Here is a 15,071-nt window from a genome sequence, read left to right on the forward strand (position 1 = left end):
TTCAAGGCACACCACCAGCCTCTGATTTTGTCTCTGAGATTCAAAAAGAGACCTTAACAACATTCTCTCTGCTCCCAAAGATTTTGACGGGAACGGTTTTGAAATTCGAACCAAACTGTTGTGTTTGTCAAGACCAGGGTGAGTTGGTGCAATTAGGACTTGGTTCACTGTGTTTCTGACAAGTTCTCCCAGGATGTTTCTAAACACTGAAAACCTTTTAGGATGAAGTTCATGTTTTCTGAATGCACTTGGCAAAGGCAGATATATTGCTCTGGCATAAAAAGCTGAAATTGCATTTTTCCTCCCTCACACTCAGGAAGTGAGCTTCTGCACTGGGGTCAGAGAGGAGGCTGTAGAGAAGAGCTACCTTCCCTAATTTTTATTCACATTGGAGGCTGTATCTTGGGGTTTATGATTTTGTTCATTCTTTAAGGCATGTTAATTTATGTTTGCATAACATACAGAGAGTCCTGGCAGCATTTCCTCAAGGCATGAGAAAATGAATGGGTTTTTGGAGAGGGGAGGGCAGATAGGAAGGGGAGAGCTTAAGTAAACAATTTTTGCAACTATTAAGTGACATAAACTGTCTTTAATAAGAGGATATTTCATGTCACTGAACTGTAGTGAATGACTAATGTATGCTGTGGTCTATATGGAAGATAGAGTATGATAATCCAAGCAGCACAGTAGTTTTATGTAGCCTCTTATTACTGAAAATAACAAAACTAGTAGACCTGTACTTAGGTAGGGAGGCTATTATTTTCTTATTTTTCTCAAAGTCCCTTTAGTCAAATGATGCCAAATACAACGAAACAAGGGTATCCTATGACAAAGATCTTACAGTGGTTCCTAGTAACTGGATTTTCCTACAAATTTGCTTCTGTGTATTGATGAAGATGAGTATGTTTATGATTCAGTAAATTGTTTTGTAATTAAATAATATCTTATTTTAGAAGTTAGGAGAGTGATTTATTATAATAGAGTAATACAGTTAGAATTCAATACATTTATAAAAACACACTGTACATCACTTTGAGGCCTTGATCCAGTGCTGAGGTCTGCACTCACCAGAATTTGCCTGAGATGTGACCACTACCAGTGTGAAAACCTCTCATTTCATCTTTCACAGTCCCTTTTGTTAAACTGGGAGGGGGCACCTTTGTGTTCACATCCCTTTTTTCTTATCTAGATGGTTGGTGTTCAACATCTCAGTCTCTGAGGGGACACTGTAAGGCAGAAAACCCTCTGGCACCACAAGCTGCTGAGGACTCTGAGCTGATGCTTTTAGTTGTGTGGTCAAACATTGTTTCCTGGGTCCGTTGTTACTGAGTTTCACAGTCTGTATCTCATGCACCAGACTGAGTCTGTATTTTACACCAGCACAGTTAAGAAGGCTCTTTACTTCTGTTTTTATTGATTTGTACTTTCCAGGAACTCTTCCAGTCCATTTCTGTCAGAAGGATGGTCCATTCCGTTCAAATTATGTTGAAATAGGTAGTGGTTTGCACTGAGATTTGATTTCAGGAATTGAAGTTGAGATGCTCTCATTTGATGAGGATACAACTTACCAGAGCAGCTCGGTGACTGTTCTGCTGTTTCGCTTCCTGACCTGGTGAGGGAGTCAAGAGAAGCTGTCTCATATGATTATTAAAATTATTATGATACATGGAAGAAAGCAGATAGGTTGCTGCAAACACAGAAAAGGTATTTGGAGACTATTAGACCAGCTGTCATTGCCAGTTAGGCCTTATTTATTATGAAGAACTTCAGTGCAAGAAAGGACATCTGCTTTGTAACAGGTACTGACAAGTCTTGCAGGGCTCATCAGACTCTGGAGTGAGACTCAGATGAAATACCCAAAGTGTGATCAGCTTGAAGTCCAAGATCCTTAAATGTATGTGGCTACAAGGCAGCTAGCTGTATGCTAGTTCCCATCTTGGTGAATGGCAATTTAATTCACACAATAAATGTTAGAGACTGATTTGGCAGCATGTATAATGCCAAAAAAAAACCCAAAAGGACAAAATAAACGCCAGTATAACATATATATACTTTCACTTGTATTCTATATTGTTGATGGCAGTTTGAAAACACATCCCAGAAATACTGATATGCCAGCAAAGCTGATTTTATTTTTATATGAATGTTTCCTAAGCTTTATGTGTTTCCTTATATCCTCTTTTGCTACCCAGATGTGTTTACATAATAGCTATGCAAACACAATGTATGCAGTTCCTACTGCCCCCCTACTGATACCAAACAAGCCGCAGTTACTTTGGGAACAGATGTGCCTAATGGCCACACCACAGCTTTTGAAGATAAAACTGGGTGTAGAGCGGGAGCGCGGAGGAGGAGCTCAGGAATGGGATCTGTTGCCTTCAGGTAGTGAAGGCAACTCGTTCACAAGTACAGTGTGCTGCCGCTGCTAATCCTATTAGGCTAAAACTCAGGACACAGAAAATTATTTTAACTTTGACTAAAAACAAGAGAGGGAGCTAGGAAGACCAAATATATTCCATATTACTGTTGTCCCTGAAAGAAAAACTTAAGTGCAGATGGCCACGGTTTCTGAAGTCAGCCTTTCTTCTTTCAATATTTTCATACAGTATCCTTTTTCTTTTCTTACATATTAAAGTATAGTAATGAGCACAATTATGAGGAGGAAAATGATTTTGGAAAAGAATTATTACTGATTTTTTTAAAGGAAAGGGAATTTACACTGACTTGTTTGCAAACACCATGTTTAAATTTATGAGACAGATTCCTCCCTGCATACCATATACATCTGGTGGTTTCACTTTCTGTCATCTTCTTAAGCCCTATTAATTTTCTAGGTATCAGTCAATAGAAAATTAATACTACTGTTTCACTACATAATCACAGCAAGTTGAACCCTTCACAAGCATGTGTAATTTACAGTTACAGCTACATCAAAACAAGTTGGATGGAAGTTTCAAACTGAGACCATTGGTCCAAACCTGCTGCTTCAGATCATGCTTAATACCAAAGGGCAAGTTGCTAGTTTTGTTTGTAACTGGCCCCAAATTTTCTCAGAGCAGGTGATGGTAAAACTCTTCAGAGCATTTATGATCTGAAGGAATTTTCTCCACAACAGAATAGCTCCTCAGTCATCCATTTCTAACATTGAGTTGATGTACTTTCCATCTACAGTGAGCAAGATATAGTAATTCCCTTGCTCCAGATACTCTTCATTCCTGGAACACCATTTTTATTATGTTGCAAAGCTCATACCTGATGCTCAGGTATTTTACTGCAAATCTCTCTTCTAGGATTTAGGCAACAATAAAAAGCACCATTTGATATCAGTCAACAAAGAAATTCATGTCTGTGGGTATTTGGAAAGAGAAAGGGATAATATACTTTTTAATGCAGCTGAAATTAACCGGAGACAGTTGCCTTAATGCAAAATTACTTCAGAGCTCTAAGTAGAGCTTACTGTTCTCAAATAGGTACAAATGGCATCAGCAGTCTTTGCAAATCCTGAAATGCTCCAGATTTCATGTTACTGTTCAGCTGCAATGTGTGTGTATATTTCACAATGCAATGGTATGTGCCTTAGTGCGTATGTACTCATATTGCACAGCAAGGTATTTTAAATTTATTTTTATTCTCAACATCATAGTCACATGTTTGGTCTTCTAGGCTGCCAGAAAGATTGACTGCTCTGTCTTAGGTGACTTCCCTTGACAGCAAGCTGTAGTCTCAGTAAATCTGTAAATATAAGTATTGCATGTTATTATTGAATGTTAATTTCTGCTATTCACCACAGAAATAGCTTTCATGAAGCATGTTGCTGAGGTAGTCAGAAAAAGCATTATAACTGACTTGCTGGTGGTTTAGGGAAGTTTCATGCAGGGAACATGACAGTTGCTTTTCAGAAGCTGTTTGTCTCTTACAGGTACACAATCTTGTAACATTACCACTTTATTTAGCAGCTTATCAGATTGCAGAATCAACTGGAAAAGCTCCCATTGGTGTTTCTCATCCAGAAAAATTACCCGATAGCTATTTAGCTCAATCAAGGTCAGACATGAGTGAGACAGTAAAGCATGAGTAAAGGTTTACAAAAAATGGAGAAACTTAGAGCCAAGATAGAAGAACATTTACTTTTGAGCAGCTTTTTTCTCATCAGTGTTTTCAGCAGTTGTGAATAGGTAATCAATAGGTGAGAGCTAGATATAAAGAAGAGGAACCTCATGGTCGCACTGAGACTATGAGACCTTACATTTGCCCAGTAGAAAAACTGGTGGACTTGCCCCCAGGGTGTGCACAGAGGCTTGTGCTTAGTGGTGCCTACTGCACCTCTGGCATGGATAAAGTTCTTTCATGTTACTTCTCTTTGACTCTCAGCAGGAAATGGTGATTACAATTTTTCCTGGTCACTACACATCTCAAGATGTGAGACCGCCTAGTGTCCATCCTTCCTGCGTGCTGACTTGTTTCCAAACACAATTCATTCCTAATGTAAAAGAAAGACTTGATAGCCGTTAATTCTTCACACTCTTAGCAATATTTGTCCTGTCAAGGAACTAGCAAGCAACTGAGGCAGCATTGTGCTAGGTGATGCTCAAAGACAACCAAAATTCAACTCCAGTCCTAGAGCATTCCATTGCTAAAGAAAAGCCAAGAGTTATGGCTGGTTAGACAGGCAGGTATAAGCAATAGCAACATCAGTGGTCAGGATGACAGGTAATCCAGGATGCCTAAGGCATTCACAACCTCGTGTTTTCTCATAGCAAAGAGGAAGTGAAAAGGAGGATGAGAAAAGAGAAAGCTCTGCAGCTGATAGGGAACTGCACAGGGGAAAGTTTCTTTAAATAAAGATTCATAGCCTGGATTTATAGGTTGATTGAAGGAGCAACTGTCATATTGACAGTCTGTACCTAGGGTAGTGAAAGATCTGAAGGGATTTGAATATGAAAGGAAGTGGCCTACATTTTATTTGATCAAAGAGTGAAATGGTCAAAGAAATAGATGAGGAGAATGGTCTTTGCAGCAGCATATCTGTGTTGGTGGGGAATAAACTGCACTTGTGAAGGCCAGAGGGGAAGACACCAATGTAACTGAACGGCAGATGATGAGAACCTCGATAAGAATTTTAGCTGTGGGCTTTGATAGGAATTGTCATATCTGTGATATGCAGAAAAGATATGAAGTATCAAGGCACTACCAGATTGTGAGCAGTGAATAGAAGGTGATACCCAAGCTACACTTACAGGGAGTGCCGTCTATTTCAAATCAGGCATCTGCGAGTGCCTATAGGCGTGGGTACGTGAGATGCAAGCATTTATTGATTTAGGTGGTCTGAAATGATGAGATTACTTTGAGTCTGCTGTGGAAAAGCCAAATACCAATTTTGTATTTCAGTAACAAAGGCCACTGTTTTAAGGACATGTGCATACGCAGCTTTGTCTAGGCTCAAAATGCATTAATGTGTAAGTGTGAAGTGCAGGGACACAGGGCTTGTTTGGGACCTGGGTGTCCTGGGGATTGTTGCTTCTAAATAAGCAGAAATAGATAATAGACTAAAGGATTCTGTTATGACTTTTTAATGGAAGGGGTCATTCAAGACCAAGCACGGTGAAAAACAGAGGCCATATTGCTGTTTTAACCCTCAATGCAGGAGTTATTGATGTCTTGTTTCCTCGAATAAGGGAGAAAATGGGCAAGACTTGCAGTGCTTGTTCTAGGGAAAGGCCAGGAGCTTGAAGAAGCTAAGCAAAGGCTGAGGAGGAGAGGAGCATAAACATTATGGAACACCAGCAAAGTTGTGGGTATTTCTGTGCCTTACATTGCCACATAGTGCAGGGACAGCCTTTCTATACCCATGTCTGGTCCTGGAAACTGTCTTTAATCTTCCGTCTCAGGAGCTTGGTAGAAGCTGGAACAACAGCCAGCGTTGATACAGCCGGGGTGTTTCTGGCATCTTGTGTAGTCTGGCTGCCAAGGGGCAGCTTGCCTATTTCTACCTTGTTTTACAATGTGGTCTGAACAGGAGAAGGGCAAAAACTGACCAAGTCCTGATACATGTTTGTGTGTACCCAGAAAAGTCTTCTCATTGCAAAGCCAAAACAGAATGAGCTGGTTGGAAGCGGAAATTAGAGAAATTTTGGACAGAAATAAATCACTTCTCCAATGCATTTTCTGAGGGGATATTTCAACACTGAAGCAGTTACTTGAGTGGATTTTCCATATTTAGAGTTCTTTGTATCAAGACTAAAAGATGTAGCTGTGTCTGCAATCAGGGACTTTGTGCCACAGTTCCCGGTGGGGTTTTGTGATTGTTATTGCCAATTACAATCCAAGCAGGTGAAACCAAAACAGAAGAGCAGCTCAAACAAAAATTTCTGGCCTTGAAAACTCTGAATAGATTAGCACTGAGAGTATTAACAGGAAGCAGGAGGTCTTTTGAAGAATAATGTGCCATCTTTTACTGTGGGAGGTAAGGAGGCCCACTGAAATCATACAAGTACACAGGTAGTAATGTTAAGAGTAAGTATGTATTTTTGGTTTAGTGAGGGCTAAAACCTGCAGTGTCCATCAAACCTCCATCCTAAGAGGTATTCGCAAAAACCAGGAGGCCAGAAACCGAACAGTACACAGGCATAAAAGTGAGTGCTAGTAATGCCTGATGACTTCTTATGTATGTTTGAATGAAATATTAAAATGGTGTTTATACTTTAGCAGCTCACAGCTGAAGAAATCTCAGCTGCAGAGACCACTGCAAATTGCAGCACTACAATTTGCTTAGAGATAACCATAGACGAATCGGGCCTTTTTCTCTGTATTACAGCTGCTCATTTCTTACTTCCAACACTTGCAAAAATATGTAGCCGTTGCCTTTCATTAAATTTCCTCTTGCTGTCTTCCTGTCTGCCATGTTCTGAGAGTTGAAACAAAGCTGTCTAAGAGATGCAAAGATAACATGAAAATGCACAGCCTTCTATCTCATAAGTTAAGAGGATTTTTATAAATTAAATAAAAATTACTATAGGCAGTTCTGGAACAAGCGCATATATACACATTCATATATGCATTTTCTCAGTTATTTCCCTCTGTTTTTGTTTATTCTGTGAGGTTTAAAGTACAAATGTGTTTCAAGCATTAAATACAGCATATGTCATCACTACTTAAAGCAGAAATACTCTGTGTATGTTTGTCCTCTTTCATGATTATATCTGAACAGTGTTTATATTATTTTGTGTGTTATTTTATATTTACCCTATAAGCTACACTCAGACAGGAGGAGAGATGAAAGCATGGCACACAAATCTTTACTGTTTTTAATCCTGGTCCCACCTTCTCTGTGACAGTTTTCCCTGAGAGGAAAGGGGCTGGTGGCTGAGGGACACAGAGTTGTGTGTGTATGAGGCATGGGATGCTGTCTCCTGAGAGCTATCTTCACCCTCCCAGGGACCTTATAACCCTTGCTGAATCCTGCTGGCACCTGGTCCTGGTCCTCTGGGTTTGGGAGACATGGCCCAGAGCATGCAATGAAAGGCACCAAGTGGCAAGGGGCAATCCTGCAGCCAGGCGGGGTGATGGATGTTGTCAGCGTGGCCCTGGGCTGCCTGGCCAGCCAGGAGCCTCGGGGCATCTGCGTGTCCTGGCTCAGGGTCAGGATGGTTTTTCACCAGGCAATGTCTTCTGTGTTTCTGAGGTGATGGCAGAGAAGAACCAGATCATATCAGAAAGTGTGGCTTTGATGCTCAGTTACCATTACTAAAAATATCGTTACTTAAAGAGGTACCAAATCAGTGCTGCAAGCTCCACTGTAGTGTCTTAAACCAACAGTGACATTGCAACAGAATGTGTGTGTTTGTTTGGCTTTTGGAATTAAAAACAAAGGGGGAGAAAATGAAAATACCATGATCTCCTCTTTTGCAGCATCCAGTTTTGTCTGTGCTTCTGGGTTTAATGGATGGAAATCAGAGGTGCTTCCTGTTCCCATTGCAGCACTAGGATGGACCCCTCAGTGATCTTAGATTCACCCTCTGGATGCCCTTTTCCCATGACCAGAGTGAAATGAGGCAATAACCTCATTTGATTTGCACATCCCACAAAACTTGCCAGTGAGGTTAGAGACCTCTGCAGCTGACTTAAGCCTTCTGTTCTGGGTTGGTTTCTTCTTCATAAACTGCATAAAGGTGTGTTGCAGACCTGCTCAGGCTGGAAACCATTGAACTAGATGAATATTAGAAATTTGGTGCTGATAGATTAAAAGAACAATCAATCTATTCATGCAGTATGAGAGATGCAAACATGAGCTAACAGTATAGCTTTATTTTTCGAACCATGCAAGTGGAGATGCATTCTAAATATGGTATTTTGGGCCCGGTTCCTAATAAGATCCTGATATGGTAGAGCACAAACAACTCAGCAATAAGGACTAAGTGAACTTTGTGTGATTATGAGCTGAGAACTTAAAGAACTCATGTCTTTCGTGTCCCAGAGGTGAGCACAGACTGACAGTACAGACTTACATCTGAGACTACAGAGAGAAAATACCATGTATGAAAGCATGATTCAGACTTCAGCTGTGTTCCAGAGGGAAGCAGTTAGATTTATGGGCTTGTGCATTTGCCCTATTAGTGTACCTATTAACAACTGAGGTAGATTATTCCTACTAGGCGCCTTGAATTTCTTAGAAGCATGTTTTTTCTGGATATTGCTGAAATGTAGTTGTCTTTTGCTTGTCAGTAAGGAAAAAAAATTATGATAGAGTCAAAAGATTTTGGACAACACTTTCTAAATAGCAAATAGAATCTAAATAGCAAAATGGCCACTTTATTGGGTTTGGATTTGACAACCTGGTATTGGCATTAGCCCAAAAAGTTAATAGTCATCTGCTCTTCTCCTGCACAATAGTAATACTACAGCTATGTGTCAGCAGGTGATAATGTCACTACCCAGACAGTACATTCTCGCACTTACCAAAGCTGTGAGCCAAATGAGCCCCGAAGGCTATTTAATCACCTAAACTGAATCTTCATTTTCCTAAGTGCTGTGGCTGTAGTGACTTTCATGGAAGTCAGTAGGCTTACTTCATTATTTTATTTTCCCTTTTTAAAATCTTGATTTCAAATAAATTCTATTGTGTTTTCCTTTATTTTGGTTTGGTTTTTTAAAAATTTTATTTCTGTATTTCCAGTGGGAGTGTTCTTAAATAACAAATTTTATAATCATAATGATAAAGGCATTACATTCAAAACCTTATTTATGGGTGAAGAAGAAACACTTTATAGATAAAGCCAAGAATTTATTATTAGTATCAATGAAATTTTAACAGTGTAATCCAAGAATCGTGCTTAGTTGAGATTTAACTATTACAGAAAATAATACTTCTATGGAGAAAAAGTTTCAGTAATTAATAATAATAATGTTTAATAATATTGTTTAATGATAATAATAATAACAACGATGATGTCATGGTTGTTGTACACACACTCCTTAGTTTCTACTGCTTTTCTTGGTGTTTTCTCCACCCTCCTCCTGGTCCTGTGGACCCTGAAATGGGTAGTTTCACTCTGGTGGGGGTCAGTGGGGGTGTCATAGCGTATCATTGGCATCTGGAGACCTTTGCTGGTAAGGACATGATGTTCATCTTGATGGTTTCTTTTCTCTCACTCTAGGTTCTACCTGGGGACATTTTCATGTTTGCTAACACACTTTTAGACTTTGTTTTTTCTTTACTGGTCTGAACCTCCACATTGCAGCCAAGTTTACCATACACAGCACCTTTCGCATGTGGTAAATACTTCTTTGTTCTCCTTGTTACCACTTAAAGCAGTTTTCTCCAGCCCCAGGTCTGCATTTATTTAGCTGAGCATTAGTGAGTTGTTCATAGCCGTGGGGTCTCCAGTGCCAGCCTGTGCCCATCTCTTACCATCCCATGTCTTCCCTCCTCTGTGCCACATCCTGTGGCTCCACTTCTCGATGCTGCTGCTGTCCTACCAGGCCGATATTTCTGTATACTAAATAGTAGTGTTAGAGTTGTAAAGCCATGGCGGTACCATACAATGGCAATACCATATTACTGGGCTACAGGGTAACAGAGGTCATGATACTTTTCAGCCATGCTTCACGGTATGGGATATGTGTGTAGAAAATAGAAATAATGTACACCTGAAAGGTAGCTGTAGTTTGGAGTGTCAAATATGTATTTTTCTAACGGGCTCTCCTTTCATCTGTCGTAATGTAAACAGTAGCAACTGTTGGGGTTGTATTTCTCTGTTTTGCTTTTGATTTATTAAATATTTCCACTCTCAGCAATTATTTGCTGAGACAATGAATACAGTAAACTGCACATCTGACAGAGCTGGCATTCTGGTTACTCATTATCAGAAAAAGTGCCGAACTTTTTTATAAACTCAGATGCAAAGACACAGTCCAATATGAAATTCTGCACAGTGGAATTTTATCTGTAAATCAGCAAAAGGCACAGTAGGGGCACTGGGGCAAAGCAAGAGATGGAGGCTGGATTTATAGTCCCATATTTACTTATTTGTAATGCAACATCCACAGCTTTCCATTTGTTTATCTTCAGGAATAATATATTTCTTCCTATTTATTCCTGGAGGAGAGTATGTATGAATTAACATAAGACACGAGGCCCGAGATGTATATTAGATACAGTGAACTGAGAGTGTACACCCATAAAATTTTTCTCTTTGGGCACTTTTTGAATGTCTAGTGCCTGTGAGGAGATGGCTGCAGATGCAGCGTAAGGGATTGTGCAGCTGGGCAGCTATCTTCCTCCCTCCTGACCAGGAGTGCATGCATTGCATTAGTGATAAGGGAAAAAGAGAGCATACTTATTTCTCTTATCTTCTGCATCTGTAAATTGGCACTTTCTGTATCACTGTCAACATTGCAAACCAGGTACAGAGGGTCAGGTTTTCTCCTTGCTTGTACTCCTGTTAATCCATTTAACTCAGTATCATGATATGTTAGCACAAATCAGCTGCTGTTAGTGTTTGGGCTATGCTATTCCCCACTCATAAAACTTTTCCATTTCACTTCCACTGCAGAAAATGTCAGAGCTGCTTAGCAATTCTTGGAATTTAAGTTATAGATAGTGATTTCTCTTTCAGAGATGATTCTTAGTTTTGAATACTTTTTTTTTTTTTTTTCCATTACTTTCCATTACTTTCCAGCCTTATAAAACTGAATAGAATTGGGATTGGTTCTGTTGGAGAGATGACTGCGCTGGAATGGTTTTCATATGAAGGAAGCTCAAGTCACAGAGCTCCTCACATTACAGATTCCTTTACCTTACTTTTAGCAATTCAGATGCTGGTTACAGTAGCTGGTGGGATACAAATCCAGATGTACGCATGGGAACAGGGGCAGTGTGTTTTTAGCCACAGATCACCAGCAGCCTGCAGCACACAGACTAACCACTCCAGCAGTAATTGTACTGATTCTAGCACTATTGCTAGTCTTTCAGTTTGGACTGTAATGAGCCATGCTATTATATCCATTTTCAAGTGACCAACAGAGGGTGCAGATAATCAAGCGAAAAATTCCTTTAAATGCAGCTCCTCCTCAGCTGGGTTACCATATGCCACCAAAATATGCATAATAATAGGTAAAAGCTTCCACGTTTCCAGCATTACCTAGTCAGCTGAAATATAGCACTGGAGAAACCTGTGTTTGGATTGATTCAGGCAGATTATGCTGAAAGACCTGAACTCACAGGGCGTGTTTATTTAGATGCATTAAGGCCAAATACTGAAAACGCTTTATAAGTTGAACAAGTGGAATAGAGAGATACGAAATGTTTGAAGTGGTCAGGCCTTCTTTGCCAATTTCTTACCTGTAAACTGTTTGCTGAATTAGTTGTAACCAGTATTGCAAGGCTGCTATATAGGTATTTGTATGTTTATACTATTTTGTACTATCAGCTGGTACAGTGGGTTCAATATTGTCATTCTGAAGTGACCTTTTAAAGACAAAATTACATACACCTGAAGTAAAAATCATATTGTAATATCTAATATAAACAAGGTATTCCATTTCAAGTCGTTCAGTCAAACTTCATGTAAGAAAATCCAGTAATGGGAGGCTTAAAAAAAAGCATCTTTCCCTTTTGTTAGTATAATTCAAGGCATTTTAAAGGGCAAAAATACACCATGAAAGCTTATATTTACTTTCTTATATTAATTTTTTTAACAGGACTGGGAGTTCCCACATTTTATGGGTGATGTTGAAGTGAATCTTCCAGGCTTGCCATCTGCACACATGCAGTTCAAAGTTCCTTATTTCCAAAAGATCTTAAAAGAGGAATATCACATACATATAACAGGTATGTAATGTTACAGATTGTGACACAGTCACATGGTGAACTTCTTCTGTGTAAGAAATGTATAATAACATGCTCTTTATCACGTACCTTTTGTGTTTTGTCCCTGCTAGATTACTATTTTTCTGTCTGTTTATCTGTCTGTATCCATATCATCCATATATAAACATCTCAGGGAAATGAGGAACCTGTTTCTTATGAATCGGAGAGACCGGCTGTTTTTCATGGATTTCAGCAGCTTCTTGTGACACTAAGTAATACCTAATGTAGCTTCAGAGATCTTTTATCTAAAATTACTCTCCAGGGGAATTAGCAGATTATTTCATTTTCAAATCTCTTATGCATTCAGGTGCCTTTGCTAAGATTTATACTAATATCTTTTCATAACTTCAGTCATTCTCATCTGGCAAAGGCCACTCATAACCATACTTTCATCAGTCATCTAACCAGAAGCAGACAGTTAAATAACCTCAAATAAAACAGATGTGCAGTTATTCAAATGGATGGTACGTATAGATAAAAGTACTTGATCCTTGCGTACCGTGAGACAGTATTTTAATAACCGTAGGGAATGAAAAAGAGAAGAAGGTTAAATACGGATAAATATTTTGGTTCTACCTTCAGGCTATGCAGAAGGAGCATAGCTCCTCTCTCTATAATGGGAAGAGGTGGGTAATAATGGATAGAAAAATAATGCAGGTGTGAATTGACGGGGGTCTTTAACTGCTAATATAAACAATCACAGCACATGATATAGTACAGGAACAAGATAGATGAGAGCATCCAGTGACACAGTCATATGAAACTCCTGCAGACCAGGGATAAAAGGAGCATTCAGAGATAATGCAAAGATAAGACCAAGAGCTAGCAGGTGAGTCACAAGCTCACCAGGCAGCAAAAGTGAAGGGAAGAAAATGTGTTGAGGAGGAAAGAGTGATGAACCCAGGACTCAGTCGAGATAGGTTGAATGAGGCCTCAGAAAAGGGATTTTCAGTAGAGAAGGCAGAAATCTGAGTGATCATATTAAAACCCAGAAAAGGAGCTAAAATCAGTGCAAAAGTTACCTTCTGGCTATTGAATGAGGGAAGGCAAATGGGCCAGTAGGAACTACAGATGGCAGGATGGAAAGTGTTTTGAAACTGGATGTAGGTGCTTTGCTGAAATACTGAGAGAGACCAGGCAGCCATCAAGGAGAAAGAAGGGCTGGGGCACATCTGAATCAGACTGTTTGAGCCACCGGTAGTTTATGGAACAGAATGAAGTAAATTATCCCATGATCAGTAACTTGAAGATGTAGAGAGAGAGAAGATGAGATGTGTACATGATGAACATATTTTTCTCTCCTAAGTGAACAAGAAGGGAAAGGAGAGGAAAAAGAGGAGTATAAGCATCGAATATTTGATGTGAACTATAGGCATGGTATTCAGGGATAGTAAAAAAGTGGGGTTTTTTCTGCTTTTCAAGACTAGAGGGGTTCAGTCTCACAAGGTTCCTGAGTATCCTGCAGTTTTTCCATTACATAAAGAGAAGTAGCAGAATGGGTGCACAGGGGTGTATGAACAACGACTGAGATCTGGTAGAGTTGGCTGCACCACCAGATACAGAAATTCAGGATATAATTAATGTAGATGAAAAACAACGGGTGATAGAAGAGAAGAGGGACTGAAGAGCAAAGAACAGTTTTGCATTGTAGAAGAGGCAGAGATATTGATGCTAATCAGGGAAGAGCAAAGAATAAGCAACAGCAAAGAGCATAAATTAGGGATCAGAAATACAACTGCTAGCATCGCTGCTGTATGAAAACAGACCAACTGAGATAAACCAATATTTATGCTTTGTAGAGTCTTCTGCAGAGAGGACTGGAGGCCTTTCTGATTTTCTGGCAAGAAGGCACTCTTTTAATGAGGATGAGCTAATGAATAGGGGCTGAGGAATATTTTTCCCTGCTCAGCATTAACAAGATCCATTTATTAGATTCGCTAGACAAATCAATCCATTTGACTGCATGTCACGTAGTCTGTCTACTGAGTGCCTGTTTTATCTTGGTGCTACACCACCCTTTAGGAGATCTAATAAACAGCCATAACACATGGCACAAGAACCTCCCTTTGGGTAAGTTTTGCTTGAACCATCTGTTCTTGTCTTAGGTTAGGGTATCATCTTGGATCATTTTCAAGCTCCAGTTATTGTGTGGATGTGTAGATACTTGTAATTTTTTAATCAAATCAAGGAGCTAATAAAAGAAACCAGAAAGAACTGGTTCAATATATATATGACAAGAAGAATGTAATCCAATCTGAAATGAGGGTAGAGAGTGATGCACATGAATGCAACTGCAGCAGATGATATGGAGGTAGGACATTGATAATGGCAGGAGCCTGCTGTATTTAAGCCCTGTTTAATACATGGGATCCAGAATGTTAAATTTAACCATAGGACATCTTTTTTAATAATAAGCAGGAAAAGAAGACTGAAGTCTGAATATTGTTTATTTCAGTTTTTTCTATAGGGATAAAGTCAGGCTATAAATCTATGATGTGTGCCCTGATTTGCAGAAACCAGAAATCCTTTTTTTCCCAAAGAGCAAGAAGAAAGAAAGCATGGCTGAATTAACATTTACCACCTTTTTCCTGACAAATTTTATTCTTCACAAGTTCTTTCACAGTCTGTTTTGGTCACTGCTGATTGATGTAAATAAGAGCAGCCCTAGGATTCCACTGGGCAACCCTATTTGGTGCTGGGTTGC

The 15,071-nt window shown here is 39.5% G+C and overlaps 1 protein-coding gene across 2 annotated transcripts in view; it reads left to right on the top strand.

Moving 5' to 3' along the window:
* Window positions 1–15,071, top strand: part of TMEM117 (transmembrane protein 117) — a 242,914-nt gene that overhangs the window by 185,082 nt on the left and 42,761 nt on the right. For both annotated transcript variants that reach the window (XM_082043448.1, XM_082043447.1), the window contains exon 7: window positions 12,199–12,328. In XM_082043448.1, coding sequence (XP_081899574.1) covers window positions 12,199–12,328 — 130 coding nt within the window. The remainder of the gene's footprint in view (window positions 1–12,198; window positions 12,329–15,071) is intronic.

Source organism: Streptopelia decaocto (assembly GCF_964273445.1).
Source record: "Streptopelia decaocto genome assembly, chromosome: 1".
Classification (NCBI taxonomy): Eukaryota; Metazoa; Chordata; class Aves; order Columbiformes; family Columbidae; genus Streptopelia; species Streptopelia decaocto.